Consider the following 20,624-nt stretch of genomic DNA (forward strand, 5'->3'; position numbering starts at 1 on the left):
ATGGCAGGTCATTAGGCAAGAATTTCTGGCTGGTTTTTGGTGTGGCCAAGATATGCGTTCCAGGACATGTGAAGAAACCCAGGGATACCTGATTCACATTCCGTAGGAAAAAATCAAAATCTTTGGCAGTTCCCTTATGGATTTTGCTACCAAATGCCAAAGAAAATCTCATATTGTTCTTTGGTATATGACCCAACTGAGAAATGTCTCTTACCACTGCCCTGGGGCGGAGTGATGTCCCAGGGCGGCACCTGCTTGTGAACAGTGTGAGGATTTGAGCACGTGGTAAGGGGAAGGATGTTAACAGCCAGAACCTTAAGATGTTGTGGGGATCAAGAGGACCTTCAGCTGCGGGGCTGTGGTAGAGATTGAGAGACCTGGTTTTTAAGAGGCGCTTCATTCATGGCAGGACTGGACTCTTGCAGTGGGGATCATTGAAATGTAGGCAAGACAGTGAAGGAAGGGTGCAGAGTGTTCCATAAGGTCACAGATGTTCTGTGTGTTGTTCAGGGTTACTAAAAATGGGTGGGCCCACACCTCTTGCTGCTCATTCACTTATACTTTAACATAACCCCATTTCCTTCCAGCGGTATCATTAGACCTAAAATGAGTCTTAGACTGTGAGCCCCATGTAGGATGGGGGGATTGTGTCCAACCTAATTAACTGGCATCTACCCTAGCTCTTAGAACAGTGTCTGACACATAGTAAGTACATAACAAATACCTTTTTTTTTTTAAAAAAAAAAAAAAGGGAGAAGTGAGTCTGGGGTCCTAACTCTCCTCCTGTTGACTCCTTGTGGGTGGAGTTCATGTCTACCAACTCTGTTTGATTGTTCCGTCCCAAGTAATACCATTATTATTATTGTTATTAATGGTATTTGTTAAGCACTTATTGTGTGCCAGGCACTGTACTAAGCACTGGGCGGGGGCAATATAAACAAATGGGGTTGGATACCATCCCTGGATACCATCCCTGTCGCACATTAGGCTCATAATCTTAGTTCCCATTTTACAGATAAGGTAACTGAGGCACAGAGGAGTGAAGTGACTTGCCCAGGGTCACACAGCAGACTAGTGGCAGAGCTGGCATTAGAACCCATGACCTTCTGACTCCCAGGCACATGCTCTACCCACCAGGCCATGCTGCTTTTCTAGTATACGGTAACTGCTCGGCAAATACCCTTGATTGATTGGCTGCCTTTTTTTTTTTTTAAATGAAAAACGTTTTCTTCAACCAGAATTGCTGCTCTGGAGGACCGAGGGAAACAAACCATCTCTTGTTGTTAATGTTTAAATCAGTCGTGGTTTTTGATGAGCCACTCGGCTCTGTCACCTCTGTCCCTTGAAAAGTTCCTTGGGCTGGGTCTGCCCTTGACAGAGCACTCCTAGAAGAGATTTTCTGCTGGCCATGAAAGCTTCCTTTGTTTTGTGATGAGAATAAGAATCCAGCACTACAATTTCAGAAATAGGACACTATCAGTATTATTGAGCATCTTTTGTGTTCAGAGCATTATACTAGTTCATGGGAAACACTCCAAAGAAATAACACACATTCACTGCCCTCAAACTGCTCACAGTCGAATGGTGGGAGAAGGTAGATAAAAATTGAACCATAGACAATAGTTGAGAATGAGAGAAGAGTTAAAGATAGCAGACCCAAATGAAAGAATAATTACCAAAGAGGTAAATATGTGACTGCCGAGATGGCTAAGGGATGGCAAGGCAGGAAAGGTGATGGAGTGGAAGTGGGGAGGGTTCAATCAAGGAACACCTTCTAAAGGGGATGCCTTTTTAGGGGAATTAATTGTAGGCAGACCAAAACTAAATTGTGAGATGCCTTTGATTTCCAGTGAGACATTTCTCTGGATCCCCTGAACTTCATGTTTGCCATTTGGAAAATGGGGAGAAGAATTCTCCACTTCTCCCTATGCCCAGAAGAGTGTCTTAAGGAGGATTGGGAAAATGCCTTTTTAGTGATTTAAGCCTCTTGGATATCCATCCTGTAGGATGATGATGGTTTTTACAGTACAGTGCACTTTCAAAGGACTTTTTTTTTCTCCCCAAACAAGGTATCACATCCATCTGGCCTGAAAAGAGCCTAAATACCAGTCTTGAAGCTGTGGGTGGAATGCGCAAATTCCAGCCATGCTTACAATGCTTCTGCAGTTGCCGTTGTGTATGCCGTGTGGGTGTCTTGGGCTTTCTGATACTGCTGTCCTGAGGGAATGGCCTCTTGTCTTTCTGGGAGTAGTTACTTTTGCCCAATGTTGAGGAGGGATATTTTGGATATGGTGGTGTTTCTTTCATTCATTTATTACTTAATAGCTAACCCTCTGTAGTCTTTTGTTTTCTTGGGTCTGGAAGTGAAGGAGAGTTCCCATCTTCTCACCAGGAAAGAGGTAAACTGGAAGAGTCTCACAGGAGGAGAGAGGGGATTTTTTGAGTAGTACCAATCTTTGAACCTATACCCATTTAGATTTTAATTCTAAGGGGTAAATGTTGCCTTTTCAATATCCTCCCAATCTTTTGAAGCTCTTAAGTTCCTTCTGAAAAGTGGCTTATGTTATGAGAGATATTGAGACACTGGTATGAGTAGTGAAATGCTTGCACTTCTCTGCTTGGGAAAGATGCATGTAGTTGAGAGTCCTCTTGCTCCTTCGTGGAAATGGAAAAGGAGGCAGTGAGTCGATCAGTCAATCAGTGATATTTATTGTGCACTTGGTGTGCAGAGAGCATTGTGCTAAGTGCTTTGGGGAGAAAAACAGAGTTGGTAGGCACACCCAAATCACTCCTTTAGTTTGTGATGTCTCCAAAAATTACTGCTTGACACCTAAACCAGTTTTGGGGCCTGTATGAAACTTTCTCTAATTCCCATGTCCAGAGGAGTGTCTCTTACCTTGGCCCAATGGAAAGAGCACAGGAATGTGAACTGAGAGACCTGGATTCCAGTCCAGGTTCTGCCACTTCCCTGCTATGTGCCTTTGGGCAAGTCACTTCTCCATGCCTCTATTTCCTCACCTGAAAAATGGGCATAAAAATGCCTGTTTTCAGTCTCTCTGACCATGAACCCCATGAAGGATAGGACCTGTATCTGATCTGATTGTCTTATGGCTACCGCAGTGTTGAGCAGAGCCCTTGGCACATAATAATGCCGTGTCATTTATTAAGCGCTCATTCTCTGTTTCTGATTCTGTGTGTTGTTCCTTCTATTTTTGAAGAAGATGCCGATGGCGGTTTCTGTCTCTATTCTCTTTCCTAGGAGCCTGCCCACTGCTTGTCCGTTGGCAGAAGCCCCCGACTGTGTTCCATGTCCTCTCACGCAATGTTTTATGGGTCTCCGTCCACCATGTCCCCACCTTCTAAGAGCAAACTGAAGCGTCAGAGCCGACTCTTATCCCAGGTGCTGTCCCGGACTCTGAGCTACAAGGACCGGAACACAGAGGCCACTTGCCCCAGCCTGGGCGCCAGCGATGACCCCGCGGAGCTCTCCACCCAGCTGTCAGCTCCAGGCATCCTGAAGGTGTTTGGGGACAATGTCTGCTCAGGCACTCACTACAAGAGCGTATTGGCCACTGGCTCTTCCAGTGCCCAGGAGCTGGTGAAGGAAGCCCTGGAGCGTTACGCACTGAACCCAGTGTCCGCCAGCCAGTACGTCTTGTGCGATGTGGTGGGGCGATTTGGAAGCTCAGGCCAGCAATGGCAGGCAGAGTGCCTCAGGGTCCTGGGGGACAACGAGAAGCCCCTTCTGATCCAGGATCTGTGGAAGCCCAAGGAAGGCTTGTCCCGGAGGTTTGAGCTGAGAAAGAGGTCGGAGGTGGAAGAATTGGCAGCCAGGGATGTGGACACCATTACAGCAGGTGAGCAGAGCTGGGGTGGGGGAGGAGTTCTACTCACAGGGATGACCAAACATCTGGGGAATTGTGGGGGTGAGTCCAGGTGGAGAGGAGTTGCAGAGAGATCTTGCAACTTCAAAGGAGAGAGAGATTTGTGAGGGGGAAATAGCCTCTCTTTCTTTGTGTGGTGATATGTAATTAAGGGATCATATTTTCTGATGTGGGATCAGAGCCTTTCTTAGGGTGATTTGCAGATTATCCTCTGATATTCCCCAGTTTACCTTTCACCAAGGTGGGAAGTAACAAGGAAAAGCTCTTATCTTAGCTGTCCCCAGGCAGCATGCTGATGTTCGAGATTGTTTGTTGTGTCTAGAAGGGACCAAAAGCTTCACTTCCCAGGATATTCCCTTGCAACATTTCAGATGATGAGTTCATCTGTTAATCAGATCAGAGTCCAGCTCCCTGGCAGCGCTTTGTGAAATCCTGACTACCATTGCCCTATTGGCTGGGGTCCCTCCCTCCTTCCCTTCTTCCCACAATAATCTGATTATCTGGGGAGAAACTCGGTGGGTCATGCTCAGAGCTGATCTGATCGTTGCCGAATGTCTCGCAGGAGGTGTCTTTTCGGAGCAGTCAAATGAGAAGATGAGCAGAGCTATTGTGGGCCAGAATAGCTACTTCTGGTCCATACTTTCCACAGGCCCTGGAGAGTATCGTGATGGTTCCGTGCAATGTTAGAACTGAGGTTTTGCCCAAAGCAGAAGTGTGTGTTGATGAGGTCAGTGACCCTCCTCCAAGATAGGCCTAAACCGTCCCCTGCCCGAAGAGGATTTAGCTACTGTAGTCTCAGCCTAGTGGATGATGACTCAGCCCAGAGCAGAGAGGGGCTCCTAGTGCGTGGACATCTCTTTGGACTGTTGTTGGCCTGCTTTTTGATTTTGTTATTGCTGATTTGGGGGCAAGAGATTTTTTTTTTCAGATAGTAACTCCCTAGATAGCTGGAAGATTTCACTGGGGAGGAAGGATGAAGGCACTGAGCAGCGGCATAAAAATACAGTGGTTATTCATTCATGACCAAAATGATTAAGCATGTACTTTTAAAAATTCTCCCATACACTGCAACTTTATGGGAGAAAGTGAGCTTGGCTGTGCCTTAGCCTGACGTGATTAAGAAGTAGGATTTTAAATGGGATTTGCAGTCTGATATAAAATTAGGGTACTGGAAGGGACCTTAAGTTCTTTGAGCTGTCTAGCCTAAATTCCTCATGGCACATTTCAAACTGGTTTTTCTCTCCCTTTTGGTGTTCTGAGGCAAAAGAGTGGCGAATTGTTGATCACCACCTTCTATAAGACAATACTTGGTTGGCTTAAGAGAGCTAATCTCTTCAATTGCCCCAGCATAGGGAGACATATGCTGTGTTTATCCTTGACATTTGCATTGTTTTTGGACCTTTCACTTTAGTTGTGATCTAGTGCACCTTCTAATGTTGGCTTACACTTCTAGAAGGAACACCAAAGGAGGCCAAGGACAACCAGATAAGAGGAGAAGTGGTGCAGTGAATTAAGCCACTATCCCACAGAGAGACTTATTGCCTGAAGATATTGCCAACGGTGTTGGAGATTTTGTTTTTGTGATTTCTGGAATTCATCCTGCATCTGCCAGTGGTCTGATTTGGTTCTTGCAGCTTCCCTGACTCAAACCAAATAGTAAGGAATTACTACTTGCCACGACCTCCGCATCAGTCTCTCTTGATTAGAGAAGTGGATTGGAGGAAAGATTCTCCTCTATTTTCCCCATTTCTCCTTCCTATTCAAGAGCACAATCTTGGTGGATTGTGAATTGGAATCGCCATAGTAAACAAGCAAGGAGAGGGACCAGGCCTTAAGGTAACCTACAGTAGCCTAATATATTAGGGCCAGAGGGTCATAATTCCTCTGGGCAGTCTAAGCACAGTTCTCCACTCTGACTTAAAGTACCTCCTCAGGAAAGTTGTGCTTTTGCATGTAGGGTTGTTTTCGTTAGTGTTGGGTTCCCCCACTTAGACTGTTGGCAGGAAGGTAAAGCTCATTTTATGTGCTCCAGTCCCTTTTTGAATGGGCTAGGCTTGCCTAGAAAAATAGTCCCACAAGTCACAGCCAACTTGACCTGCTTAAATCTTACAGAATTCTAATCAGCCAACAATTGTAGAATAACCTAATCCAACATTAGGACTGCTGATGGTTAGGCAGTTTGCACGCATTATAAGAAATATTATGAGAAGCAGCACGACCTAGTGGAAGGAGCTTAGGCCTTGGAGTCAGAACCTGGGTTCTAATCCTGACTCTGCCACTTGCCTGCTGTGTGACCCTGGGCAACTCACTTAATTTATCTGTACCTCAGATTCCTGATCTGTAAAGTGGGGATTCAGTAGACTGTGAGCCCCGGGTGGGAAAGCGACTGCGTCCGACCCGATTATCTTTAATCAACCCCAGCGCTATGCCTGACTCATAGTAAATGCTTGATAAATACCTTAATCATAATCATTATAAAACATTCAGATAAAACTTTTGTTCATTTGCAAAGCATTGTAGAGTCATTTTTAGGAGCTGCTCTTTGTTTCTCTCCCATTATTTAGGATCAGCACTATTATGATTAGAAGTTTTGGAGCACAGAGTGGTTAAGTGACTTGTTTAATGTCACACAGCCAATTAATAACAGAGATGGGATTAAAACTGAAAAATCATAGTTGTGGTATTAGGCACTTTCTATTATGTGCTAAACGTTGGGGGTAGATTCAAGTTAATCAGTCCAGTTGAAGTCCCTGTCCAACTTACAATCTAGGAGTTAGGGAGAACAGGTATCTCATCTCCGTTGTATAGATAAGGAACGTGAGGTACAGTGAGGCTATGTGAATTGTCCAAATTCACACGTCAGGTCAATAGTCGAGCTGTCTCCTCTGTCCCTCCCAGTTGCATGTCTTTTTCATTATGCCCAGTGAACTGGTAAGTCCCCAGTTAGTTGGGTAGACTACTTAGTTGTACTATTCATTCATTCATTCATTCATTCATTCAATCATTCATTCAATCATTCATTCAATCGTATTTATTGAGTGCTTCCTGTGTGCAAAGCACCATACTAAGCGCTTGGGAGAGAATAATATAATATCAGACACATTCTCTACCCACAATGAGCTTACAGTCTAGAGGGGGAGACAGCTATGAATATAGAAAATAAGTAAATAGATAAATAAATTGCAGATATATACATATGTGCTAGGGGAAAGGGAGAATGAATGAAGGAGCAATTATGAGCGGCACAGAAGGGATTGGGAAAAGAGAGGAGGGTTCAGTCAGGGAAGGCTTTCTGGAGGAGATATGCCTTCAGTAAGCCTTTGAAGTGGGGAAGGGCAATTATCTGTCTGATAGGAGGAGTGAGGGCGTTCCAGGCCAGAGGTAGAACGTGGGCGAGCGGTCAGTGGCGACATAGATGAGATAGAGGTATAGTGAGAAGGTTAGCACCAGAGGAACAAAGTGTGCAGGCTGGGTTGTAGTAGGAGAGCAGTGAGGTGAGGTAGGAGGGGGCAAGGTGATTAAGTGCTTCAAAGCCAATGGTGCGAAGTTTTTGCTTGATGCCGAGGTGTATGGGCAACCACTGGAGTTTCTTGAGGACTAAGGAAACATGGTCTGAATGTTTTTGAAGGAAAATTATTCAGGCAGCAGAGTGGAGTATGGACTGGGGTAGAAAGAGACAGAAGGCAGGGATGTCAGCAAGGAGGCTGATACAATAATCAAAGCAGGATAGAACAAGTGCTTGCATTAATATGGTAGTAGTTTGGATGGAGCAGAAGGGGCGGATTGTACTAACTCAGTTTTGAGATTTGTAAATCTAAAGAAATAGAAAAACAGAAAAATCAGATTAACTTGGCATTACCCTTTTAAAAATGCCCCGGATTCTTAGGTGAATCCTCAAAAAAACTATAGGATATTTTCAGCATGAGTAGGTCTAGGGCGAAAATGAATTTCAGGGAAATGTAGTTGTGAGTCCTCCTCTTGGCTTTACTGTGAAGATAATTTGTCTAGAAATAATTCAGTACTAGTAGAGTTGGATTTCCCTTTGCCGTTACTGGTTAAATCCACTCCTCCTGAGTTTCCCATTTCAGTCCATGATACCACCACCATCCTCCCTACCCCAGAAGTCTACAACCTCAGTGTCAATCTCAACTCCTTTCTGTCTTTCAGCTCCCACACTAAATTACTGCCAAACTGTACCAGTTCTTCCTACAGAAACCATCTCCTGGATCCACTTTTTTTCTCTCCCCTCTAACTGGTACCACCCTGGTACAACTTGTGGTCACGACGCATGGCTAGACTTTTTTATCAGCCTCCTAGCTGATCTACCTGCCCTCCCCCTATCTTCTCCAGTCTTTACTGCACATTGAAGCATTGTTTGACGCACATCTCTCCACTCCTACTGTGTCCTCACGTCCCTTTGCATCAAACAAAAACATTTAACAGTTGGTTTTGAGGCTCTGCACTAACTCAGTCTACCTTTCTTATCAGCTATCTTGACTGACCATTGCCCGCTCACTATATTCGTCCCTCCTAAACCAACCTTTTAAATATGCCTCGCTCTTGACACTTCCATCTCTATTCCCTTGCTCCTGATGTTCCCTGGCTTTTAAGTCCCTCCTTCCCCTAATCTGACAGACCATAAATCTTCCCTACATTCAAGACCTTCCAAAATTTCTACCTCCTGCAACAAGCCTTCTCCAATCCATTTGCAATATGCTGAATTGTACAAACCCATCAGCCATCTCTACTAGCAATAGCTAATTTATGCATATCCACGTTAAACATTTTTATATCAATGTTTATTCATTTGTACTTTCTATCATTTGTTTTGATTACTTTTATTTGTAAATATTTTTGTGTCTGGCCCCGTATTAGAATGTAAACTCCTCCCAGGCAGAAAAAATATGGCTTCTTGGTTTTGTATTCCCCAGTCCTAACACCTCCACCCCCACCACTACTACTAAGTATTGCTAACTGGCTTTTTATCAGTTTCAACATAAGCGTTTAGCAAAAGCCAAAGAACTAAATCTAGGCCCAACAGATATCGAGACCTGAATTGCTGCTGAAAGTGAGATTCAGGCCATACAGCGTGTCACATATCTGCCATCAGGAGAAAGGAAAACGCAGACTCCCTTTATCAGCTTTTGCTGAAAATGCAGTTGGCTAAAGATAAAATAATATGGATCCTCAGCAGAGACAAGAGAAAAAAATAGAGGCAAAAAAGGACTCCTAGCCCATAGGGTTTGGAGTGAGAACACACCCCACCCAGTTAAATCATTCAGGTTGTTATGCTCTGGCAGTCGAGCTGTTGGTGACGTTGTTCTCTGTGGAAGCTGCCTATCTATAGCTGCCAATTTTTTTTCCTTTTTCCCCCCCAAGATTACTCTGTGTCTGTTTGGAGAGGGGAGTGGGATCGGATGAGGAGGAGGTTGAATAAAGCAGGGCTGGAACTTGTTAAATTTTTCCCAGGAGGCTGGTATTTAGGATCCATGCCATGTGAAGAGTGGGCTGGGCCCGTCACTGAGATAAAGACAATAATCACTTGTGTATGCTGCATGGTGGGGGTGAGAGGAGGTGAATGCAGTGCTGCCTGGCTTTTGTCAGAGGCTTTGGTCAGAAAATGGTAGCTATTTGGTAAATTATGAACAAGGGGTCAACTGAAATGAAGGACTGACCGTTAAATAACATAGAACTAGATAGGGCCAGGTTTACAGAGTCACTCGAACTTGAGATCTCTCCCCAGGATAAACAATGCCATAAATGAGGGCTGGACAGGCAGAGTTTATAGAGGCTCTGCCCTTAGTTCTCCGTCTGCTTCTCTGAGGGTTGGGAATCACTGTCAAAACAAGTTTGCTCACTCCCCTGAGATCTTCAGCTACCACTTAGATACTGGTAGGGAACCCCTCTCAAGCAGGCAATGCTTGCTGCCTTGAAATGTGTGCCTCTGGGTGGGGTAGGAGGTGGGCTGGTGCATCCCTTTATTTTTTTTTTTCCCCCCGTCCTTTCCATCCACATCCTGACCCAAGGTCTGTTTCCCAGTGAGCCTTCTCCATCCTTTCCATGGCCCACTTCAGTTGGAACTGCCCATGTGTACCCAGTGACCTCCCTCATGGGTACCCAGGCTTATGAGAGCGTTGCAGGGGCCTTTTCTGCACACTCTCTCCAAGATTTACTTTTTAAATGGTTTCTGTTGGAATTGTTTGACCTAGACCAGACTTAATTATCAACTCTTGATAGCATGCAGCTCTCCTCTCTGAGCTCAAAAAAACCAACATTGTTGAAATGGTAGGTTAGGGCTGTAGAAAATATCTCTCCCTCAAGGCAGTATTCTTGACAGTCTGGAAAAATGTTGAGATAGAAAGGGGTATGAACATATTATCCTGTAAGCTTTCGCTTGTCTTGTCTTACGCAGTCGAGTCGTCTCCGACCCATTGCGACTCCGTGGACACATCTCTCCCAGAACATCCCACCTCCACCTGCAATCGTTCTGATAGTGCATCCATAGAGTTTGCTATCTTCTATATGCATTCTTTATCTTGCACAGTAGATTTTGATTATCAGTTCTGGCCCTCTCTTCTCAAGTTCTAGTGGTCACTTTTTTTTTCCACCTTGAATTCAGAGTTTTTGAAGGCTCTCTGTGCAGATAGACTACTGAAGATAGAAGGGCTACTGAAGATAGAAGGACTTCTGGATGTGATTCTTTTGGCTTTTCAAGACTGATCGCTTACCTGCCTTTGACACAGCCTTAGGTGGTAGGAGATCATTTTTATCCTGACTGCATCCCTTGTCTACACTTTGGTTTTCAAACCCCCACCTGGAGAATTTTCCAAGGTGAGACCCAAAGTGCAGTCATAATTTCAAAACCAGATTTTTGCCTCAGAACTCAAGTAAATGTGAGGTTGAATTGTTAGATACAGCTGTATCTAACCACCTGATTCATCACCACCTGAGTTTTTTTTACATATATGAACTTTATTACATTAGTTAAAATGGACAAAGTTCAAGATTTTGGCTTTTCTTTCTTGTTTCACTGAGTAGAAAGTTAGATGGAGGCATGAGTATACACACTATTATTGCTAGCGGAACTTTTAAACATTCACAAAGTCAATTTATGAATATTAGGGATTATATTGTGCATAAGACAATTCAGTTTCAGGTCTGAGGAAGTTAGTAGGGAGATACTGTATTTGGGAGTGTGGTGTGTCTGACTTTTGTGTTTTTACAGTGGATCCTAAGTTCTTTTTAAGATATTCACACTGAAAGGGAAGGAACTAAAGTCCTTTTAGAGACGTCATGAGCTAAATTGAGAAAATGCTTCTAGAAGTTCAAGCATTGAGCACATAGTATAAATCAAACACTAAATGTGTACTGAATGGCAACAGAGAACTAGGCTGTAAAACTGTCTCCGTGTGACTGACTGCCTCATAAATCTTAACTCTCATTGTCTTTCAGTATCCTCAGCATAAATATTCGAGCTTGTTTGGCACAGGATTTGGTAGAGTGTTTGAGGTTGCTTGAAAGATGTCATTTTTGGGACCCCTTTAAGTGATGGTGTTAAGAAGGTTCCTTGGGAAGATAGTGGTCCTTCTTGGTTAAAGGGGAGAAAGAGACACAGCATCCTAGAACAGTTAAGTGAATTTCCCAAGACAATCCAGGGAATTAGTGTCAGAGCCAGGAACTCTTCTGTATTTATAAAATCATAGCAGGAGTTCAGGCCTCTTAAATTTTTGGGATCCTGTCCCATTTTCAGTGGGCGTTTGCTGAGGCTTGCCACTAGAACACAGAGGAGGTGGCTGTCTATGCCATTTTTTTTTAAAGGGAATAGCAGCACAGATGGACTAAGAGCAATAATAATAATAGTGGTATTTGTTAAGCACAAACTACGTGCCGACTTCTAGGCTGACTCGAGATACTCAGATCAGAAACAATCCCTGTCCCAATTTGGACACACAGTCTTAAGAGGGAGGGAGAAGAGGTGAGGCCCAGAGAAGTTAAGTGTCTTGTTCAAGGTCACACAGCAGGCAAGCGCTGGAGCCAGGATTAGAATCCAGTTCTCCTGATTCCCTGTCTGTGCTTTTCCCACTAGAACATTAGGATAGGGAGAAGTGGAATATAAGGGTGAGAGTAGAGGGAGGGAGAGAGGAAATTCTGGGGATAGAACAGCTCAGAGGATTTTGAGAAGCAGAGAATCCTGTAAAGAAAGGGCTGGTAGAGAAAAGGAAAGATAAGATAGGATGAAAAGGTTGAAAAGGAGAGAGTAGGGCAGTAGTGGTTAGAGAGTATGGACTCAAGGGCATAGGTGATGCACTAGGGAGGAAACACAGGATGGGGAGATGAGAGATTAGACAGGGAGTGCTTTGTGGAGGAGATGTGAGTTTTTAAATAGGGCTTTTAAGATGGGGAGAGTAGGGAGCTATAGGATGTGAAGGGGAGGGAGTTCTGGGTCGATTTAGGGGTGGAGAGGAGGGGCGGGGTCAGTGGTGAAAGAGAAGAGATTGAGGCTCAGTAAGTAGGTTGGTATTAGAGGAGTGATGTGTGTGATGTGTTCAAGTTTCCTCCAACTTGAAGAAAAGCTAGTTGGTATTAGAGGAGCGATACTGTAATGGATGAGGACTGAGTATAGATAGAGGGGAGAGAGATGATGGAGTGCCTTAAAGCCAATAATGAGGGGTTTCTGCTTGATGTAGAGATGGATGGGCAACCACTGGAGGTTTTTGAGGAGTGGGGAGACGTGCACTGAACAGTGTTTCAGAAAAATGATCTGGGAAGTGGAGTGAAGTTTTGAGGGAGTGCGAGTTCTATTAAACTATCTCTTCAGTCAGTTACATCATTCCAGTCTTCAGTCCTGAAGGCTTAGAACTGAGATTTGTCCCTCATTCTCAGTGAAGGCTCCAAGTCCAAATTTCTCCCAATTTCCACTTCCTCTTGCTTTTTGTACCCTTTAGGTGGGTTTCCATACTGGGTGCCGAGAGTCTGAGATCCAATTTCAAGCTGTTTGTTGCTTCCTGTTTTTCCCAAATCTTGATTCTAACCAGGCCCTTGATTTCATTAGCAAACCAAGTTGCTTTCCTTGGGGGCCTCCTTAAATTTTAGTGTGTGGATCACCAGGACCTGCTGGAGACAAGCAATTTGCAACCGTGCCATGGAGAGAGAGGATTGTGCCCAGTCCTGAGATGAAGGCAGTAGTTATTAATACCCAATCCGTGGGAGTTACAGGGTGGAGAGAGGGGCGTAGTATGTACCAAGAGCTGTCAAGTACTCAAGACGGGGAAAGAAAAGTGAGGGAGGGAGGAATGTATGCAGCTGAATATATAGTAACTACACCATAAGTAATTCCCAAGGTGCAGAGTTCTTGGAAGGCAGGTAGTACTTTTGCTGTGTGAAGAACAGAATTTGAGACTGTGAACCTCAAGCCCTGGCCTCCTTGATTGTCATTTCAAAAGAAAGTCCAGCGTGACTTCTGCCCTTTTTCTGGTCTTTTGCTGGTGTCAAATGTTTTTATAAGCTCTGTGAAAACAATATAGAGGCTGTGGGAAGGGGATGTTCCTCAATCTTTACACCCTTCTTCCATCTCTTGTGCTGCAAAGATCACATTTATCGTGTTGTATTGTGTTCTGAAGCTTATTGCATTTTAGGAAGTGTGTGACTAATTAGAATATTCATTAGTCTGTGAATGAATGAGACTAGGAAGCAAAAGTGGTATCAGCACCAGATGCCATGAAGAGACAAACATGTCAGCACAGCCAGATACAGGCTTTGAGTGTGCACAGAGTACTCAGGGCTGTAAATCCCACTTTGGCCTTTTCAGCCATACCTACAAAACTCTGAGCATCAGTGGCTGCCCCTTTGAGAACAAAAGCACAAATAGATTAGTAGTCTCATCAAAAGGATTCTAGGTAGAATCTTGCTGATATTGGAAAGCAGTAAGATATCCCATTAGTTTCCTCAGTCATCTCATAGCCTTTTCTTCTAGAAGATGGTGATTAAGCTTCGTTGAAGTTTTGTGGCATTTAATCAGTTTTCCTTCTTGTCCCTTCAACCCCGTCCTCCTTTGAAAAGGGTAGGGAAATCTCTGGAAGTGGGTTGGCTGGCCAAAAAAGGTAGGACAGGGCTACTTCTTTAGTGGAATTCAGTAAAGCAGAAATTTGATGTACTAAGAATGAGAGAAGTGATATTGGCAGGACCCTCCTCAGAGGGTGTTTTCAACACCAGTGTCATTGAGCCGTTCTTCATCAGGTAGTCAGGTGTGACTCAAGGCAGGATGTCCATGCTGTGTCTTTCCAATACAAAATCAATTAAATTTATTGAATGATTACTCTGGGCTCAGCACTGTCATAACTGCTTGGGAGAATTCAATACAATAGGGTTGGTAGATCTGATCCTTGCCCTCAAGGATCTTAGAGTCTAGTAATCTATCACTTTTACTTGCAAAATCACAAACAATAAGTGTTATCTTTGGTGATGTGTTATCAAATAACTTCCTGGTGTTGCATTGGGTGATGGTTATTTTCTTTTTCACTGCAGTCATTAGTTTTCTATTTGTAACTGTAGGACAAGTTTAAAGTTTCCCTACCACAGTCAACTAATGAGCCTTTTTTAATTTGGTGAGGAAGGTGATTTTTAGAGCATTTTATCTAGCCTGAGAATATGCACTTGGGTTAAGTAGTGCATTTCCACAGGGAGCTTCTCTGACCCCACTGCTATCTTATCAGTGATTGAACAACTGGGCTTGGGCCATCTAATTCCATAGGACCCTTGTCTAGAGTAGGATAGGGGTATCTGCCATCAGTAAGATGTTTGTTTATGTATTTCCAGGAGAGATAGTGATTTGCCCTAAGCCATCCACGTTGTTTTACCTGGTCTTCCTATAACTTGCAGCACACAACTCTTGTGCTGTAGGGATTAAGGTTGCAATCAGTGTCCATGGAACAGAACCCTACTGCAATAGCAGACAGTACTGTTCCTTTTCTCTTCAGTCAGTCAGTCATATTTATTGAGCACTTACTGTGGTGCAGAGCAACATACTAAGTGCCTGGGAGAGTACAATTGTGCATGTAAATCATTGATGTAAGCTGGTGAGGTGGTGGTGAAGATGATTTACTGGAAATAAAACAAATTATTTCTTCTAGGGACCTTCTCAAAGTCTGTCAGCCAGCTTTAACTTCCAAAATTACCTCTGCATCAGAAATGACTGCTCCAGTAGATTGATTGTCAGGCAAAGCCTTTCCTCCTAAATGTTACCCCTATAGTTTGTTTTGAATAAGGAAGAGGTCCTATACTAGTATGTCCTATTCACCCCTAAAATGAGATACCCAAAGAAAATAAATGAGACTAGTTTCTTTTTAAATTTTTTCATGTTGAGATGTTTTTCGCATTTTGTAAAAACTGCAGGCCGTTTTAAGACCTTTTAACTATATTTACCAGTTTATATCAGGTCACTAAATTAGTATTCTTGAGATGTATCAAGTCATGGTGCAGGGTTCCAGCTGCAAACTCCTGAAGGCTTGTTGACTCCTTGTTGAATATAAATGTACTCAGTAAGTGAGACTGACTGATCACCTAACTGTCTGTCATACAGACTTAGAAGAGAGATCTCGAGAGGAAGCTGATAAAATGTTTTCCTGTATGAAAAGCAGCATGGTGTTGTGGCTAGATCACAGGCCTGGGAGTCAGAAGGTCATAGGTTAAAATTCCAACTCTGCCACATGTCTGCTACGTGACCTTAGTGAAGTCACTTCACTTCTCTGTGCCTCCGTTACCTCATCTGTAAAATGGGGATTTAACTGAGCCCCATGTGGGACAGGGATTGTGTCCAACCCAATTTGCTTATATCCACCCCAGCGCTTAGTACAGTACTTGGCATATAGTAAGTGCTTAACATATACCACAATTATTAGTATTCTTAGTTTGAGGCCACAGTGGTATGGGGTATAGGATATTTATTTATCTCATGAAAAGGATTTCCCTGCTTTCTCCCTTCACAATTTTTGATATGTGTCCATTCAAGCCAGGGCTCTCTAGAATTGACTTCCATTGTTATTTAGCGGTAGAGTTGACTGGAAGTGAGTTGGTGTGGTGGCTCTTCCTTTCTTAGAGAATGAAAATCCTTGTCACTTAATGGTCAGTATATCCAGAGGTTGTCTAGTGCCATGTTAGCCTGGATCATTTTTCTAAAAAATGCTCAGTCTGTGTCTCTCCTCTCCCCCAACTCCAAAAAAAGAAACCCTCTGGTCGTTGCTCATCCCTGCATACATCAAACAGAAACTCCTTTCCAACAGTTTTAAGGCACTCAGTCCGCTCTCCCGCTACAACCTAACGTTGCTCATTTCCTACTTCAACCTGCACACTTATTCCTAGTCACCTATTCTTTGCCCAAGTCCCTCCCTCTGACCTGAAACTCTTCATTCATGCCCGACAGACCACCAGTCCCTCTGTCTTCAAAGGCCTGCCCTTACTAAGTCCCCACTTCTCTTATTTGGCCTACCTTCTGGGTCGCCTTTTCACTTAGGTCTGTGTTCCCTTTGTCACTTTGATTTTCACCCACCCCCAGCACTTACGTCCATATCTATCTAACTTATCTAAATGTCTGTCTCCCCCAGTAATCTCTAAGCTTCTTGTAGGCTAGAATCATCTGTACATACTCTGTTGCATTGTACTCTCCTAAGTAATTAGTACAGTGCTCTGTACACCTTTGATCATTCTTGTCCTTGCACTTGGATTTGCACCCTTTATTCACCCCTCCCTCAGCCCTACAGCACTTATGTACATATCCATAATTTGTTTATTTAGATTTGCATTAGTCTCTCTCTTCTTCGAGACTGTAAGCTCACTGTGGGCAGGGAATGTATCTACTAACTCTGTTCTGTTGTACTCTTCCCAAGTGCTTATTCATTCATTCAATCATGAATTGTACTTTACTCTGTGAAGAGCACTGTACTAAACACTTGGAAATACAATATAGCAACAAAAAGAGGCAATTCCTGCCCACAAGGGGATTACAGTCTGGGGGAGGGGGTAGAAAAACATCAAAACAAGTAAACAGACATCAATGGAAATAAATAGAATTATAAATACATGTGTATATACATAAGTGCTGTGCCAAGGTTGGGGGGAGGAAGAGCGAAGGGAGAGAGTCGAAATAATGTGGAAGGGAGGAAGAGACGAGGAAAAGGGGGCTTAGTCTGGGAAGGCCTCATGGAAGAGGTGCACCTTCAATAGGGGTTTGAAGGTGGGGAAGATTGATTGTTGGATTTAAGGAGGGAGGGTGTTCCAGCCCAGAGGTAGTAGGTAGGCTAGGAGTCAGCAGCGAGACAGGCGAGATAGAGGCACAGTGAGAACGCTAGCATTAGAGGAGCAGAGTGTGTGGGCTGGGATGTAGAAGGAGAGAAGGGAGGTGAGGTAAGAAGGGTCAAGGTGATGGAGAGCTTTGAAACCAATAGTTAGGAGTTTTTGTTTGATACGGAGGTTGATAGACAACCACTGGAGGTTTTTGAGGATGTGGAAAAGGTTTAAAAACCAGGATTAAAGGTTAGGGAGTCATGGAGACTAAAGCATGGGTCATAATACAAGAAAAGAGAATCAGTGTACAGTGGAGACCACCTTTTTTTTTCCTCCAGGACAAACTTGCCAAGATCTCAGAATGCCCAGATATCACCTTTGATTTTAGCCTCAGAGAATTCTGTTCCTTCAGTACATATTACAGTCCTGATTGAGCCACTCAGTTTCCTCTCTGCAGAGACCCTGGGAGGCTCTGCTTCCATCTGTGACCTCCTAGAAAATAACAAGAGTTTTATCTCCTCAGTTACCCATTATGCGAATTAGTTTATTAGCTGCTTCTAGGGTTGGGTGGGGGGCAGCGGAAATCATTCACTGTTTAATCCCCTAATTAGCACGGAAATCCAGTTTGGAAGAAGTGGAAATAAAAGTGGAAAAAGCAGCACCATTGCTTTCTAATCACCTTCTCCTGTCCTTTCTCACCAGGACCAGTGAACTTGAATGGATCTTGATTAAGCTACCATAGGTTAGGGGACCCTAAGGGAATTCACTCTTCCTGAGAGAGTGGGTAGACTGCATTCATGTGTGAAAGTTAGTGACATTAAATACTCTGAGTAGATGGAGCAGTTTTCCTCATCCTATTGTGAATAGTTGATAGGAAATGATCTAACTTGACTAATGAAGGGGGCCAGGATAGAGGGGCTTTTGGACTTTACAGGGTAGGAATGATGAAATGTTAAGTGGACATTTAGGCAAAGGTGAGCAGCTGTACAGTGATACATAAATGAACTGGGAAAACTCAAGCATTCTCTGGGTCAAATGGAGGGTGGAAGTAATCCACTGATTACAGCATTATTACCCAGTTTTTTTGAAGTCAGCTGTTTCTGCATTGTGACATGGGTTTTGGCAGAAATAGAATGAGTGCACATGACGATGAGTGTCCAGTTAGGGGAGAAAAGGCCACTTTGAAAAAATACCTTTTCCTTGTGCCCATCAACTCCCAGTTAGACCTTTTCTGTTCAAAAGAATGACAGAATCCGGGTTTGTGGGTATATCGAGTCCCTCTGATAGTCGCCTTTATTCTCATCATACTTGAGAGCCACCAAGTAGCAGAAAAGCAACCTGTACTTTCCCCCGGCATGTGCCTTGGAAGTAAAATTTCTGGCAAAGATCTCATTTCCCCCGTACCCTTAGAATGTGCATATCCAGACTGTAAGAATGAAAATAAACTTGCTCCTCTCTTCAAACTTCTTGAGTTTTACCCTGGTTGTGAGAGAAACTAAAGGATGGTTCAGACATCATCTTGGGATTTAACCTGGGCAGGAATCAAGAGGGATAGGGGCATTTCAAGTAGATTGATCTTAGGCCCTAGTTGGATACCCTGCTCTCAGGGTGTGGCTGTGGATTTCTGTGATTTTACCTTGGGCTTGAATCTTTCTCCTTCTGGAGTGCCAGCACAGGAAACCTGCAGGTGGTTGTGATGAAGGACATCCCCAACTCACTGTGGACCCTTGGAACCTCCATGATGTGCCTCAGAACTTTCCAGAGGCCACCATATTTCTTTGTGGTGCCCATGCATGGATGCACTCCCCTTCTCACTAGTATCCAGGCTTGTTTAGCTAAATCAGAGTTGGCGACTTGTGACCATTCCTCCACCTACTCCTTTGGATAACAGGGAGTGCTCTTCTTTTATTGGGTATGCCCTCAAGAATAGACCAGGTAACACTGATCTTATAAGGGTGGGCCAGTTTGTCTTATGCTTTTTGTCTAGTTGATTCTCCTTAGAGTTGCTGAATAAGGGCATTTTTCAAATAGGACAATCAGTCAGAGATTTATTCATTCATTCAATCCTGTTTATTGAGTGCTTACTGTGGGCAGAGCACTGTTCTAAGCACTTGGGAGAGGGCAATATGATAGATTTGGTAGACTTGATCCCTGCCTACAAGGTGCTTTCATCATCCAGTCTGTCTGAGAGCTGAACATAGTATTCTGTCTACTAACTAGCTATTAACAGCTAAATCTTACATTGATCCATCACTGAAAATGTCTCAAAAAAGCCCTTGTCTTTTTTTCACTTGAGGAAAGAGTATGGGCCTGGGAGTCAGGGGACCAGGGTTCTAATCTTAGCTCTGCCACTTGCCTGCTATGTAATCTTGGGAAAGACATTTTTGTGCCTGCGTTTCCTCATCTGTAAAATGGAGATGAAATGCCTGTTCTCCCTCCCCTTAGACTATGCGGGGATCAGACTGTGTCTGACCAGATTATCTTGTATCTACCCCAGGGGTTAGTACAATTCTGGTTCAAAGTAAGTGATTAACAATTACCACCGATATCTTTCATCACCTCTAGCACTTTATAGGTATCCTGGTTGCTCAGGAACAGAAAAATAAACCTAAAGAGCCTTGTTTGTTTTAGGTCCAATAGACAAAACAAGTGGAGTTAAAGTAATTTAGGAAAGATCCATAGCTTTCTTAGTCTTGAAGAATAACAGAGGAAGAAATATGGTTCAGGGAGAAAAGTTTTCTTAAAAAGGAAGCATTTTACAGTTGAGAAAGGAAATTTTGACAGAACCCGCACAGGAGGTTTGCATGTAACCTTAGCGTTATCCTTGACTCATCTCTCTCATTCATCTCACACATTCAATCTAGCACCAAATCCTGCCAGTTTTACCTTCACGATGTCGCTAAAATCCATCCTTTTCTCCACATCCAAATTTGTACTATGCTGATCCAAACACTTATAATGTCCCGCCTTGATCAGTCTGCATCAGTCTCCTGATCTACCTGCCTCCCATTCTCCCCATTTCAGTCCGTACTTCACTCTGCTGCCTGGATTATTTTTCTAAAAAAACATTCAGTTCACATCTCTGTGCTCCTCATAAACCTCCAATTCTATTTATTTGCTATTGTTTTGATGAGATGTTCTTCCCCTTGATTCTATTTATTGCCATTGTTCTTGTCTGTCTCCCCCGATTAGACTGTAAGCCCGTCAAAGGGCAGGGACTGTCTCTATTTGTTACCGATTTGTACATTCCAAGCGCTTAGTACAGTGCTCTGCACATAATAAGCGCTCAATAAATACTATTGAATGAATCCACCTCCATATCAAACAGAAACTCCTTAAACTGGCTTTGAACACTCAATCATCTTGCCTCTTCCTACTTCACTGTACTGATTTCCTACTACTACCCAGTCAGCACACTTTGCTCACCTTATTATTATCAAGTGCTGTCGAGTCGTTTCCAAT

General features: G+C 43.5%; 1 protein-coding gene across 1 annotated transcript in view; it reads left to right on the plus strand.

Moving 5' to 3' along the window:
- The window catches only part of RADIL (Rap associating with DIL domain), a 90,261-nt gene that overhangs the window by 11,344 nt on the left and 58,293 nt on the right, over positions 1 to 20,624 (plus strand). Inside the window, 1 exon segment of the mRNA XM_029058358.2 lies at positions 3,260 to 3,857. Coding sequence (XP_028914191.1) covers positions 3,308 to 3,857 — 550 coding nt within the window. The 5' untranslated portion in view covers positions 3,260 to 3,307.

Source organism: Ornithorhynchus anatinus, chromosome 2 (assembly GCF_004115215.2).
Source record: "Ornithorhynchus anatinus isolate Pmale09 chromosome 2, mOrnAna1.pri.v4, whole genome shotgun sequence".
NCBI lineage: Eukaryota > Metazoa > Chordata > Mammalia > Monotremata > Ornithorhynchidae > Ornithorhynchus > Ornithorhynchus anatinus.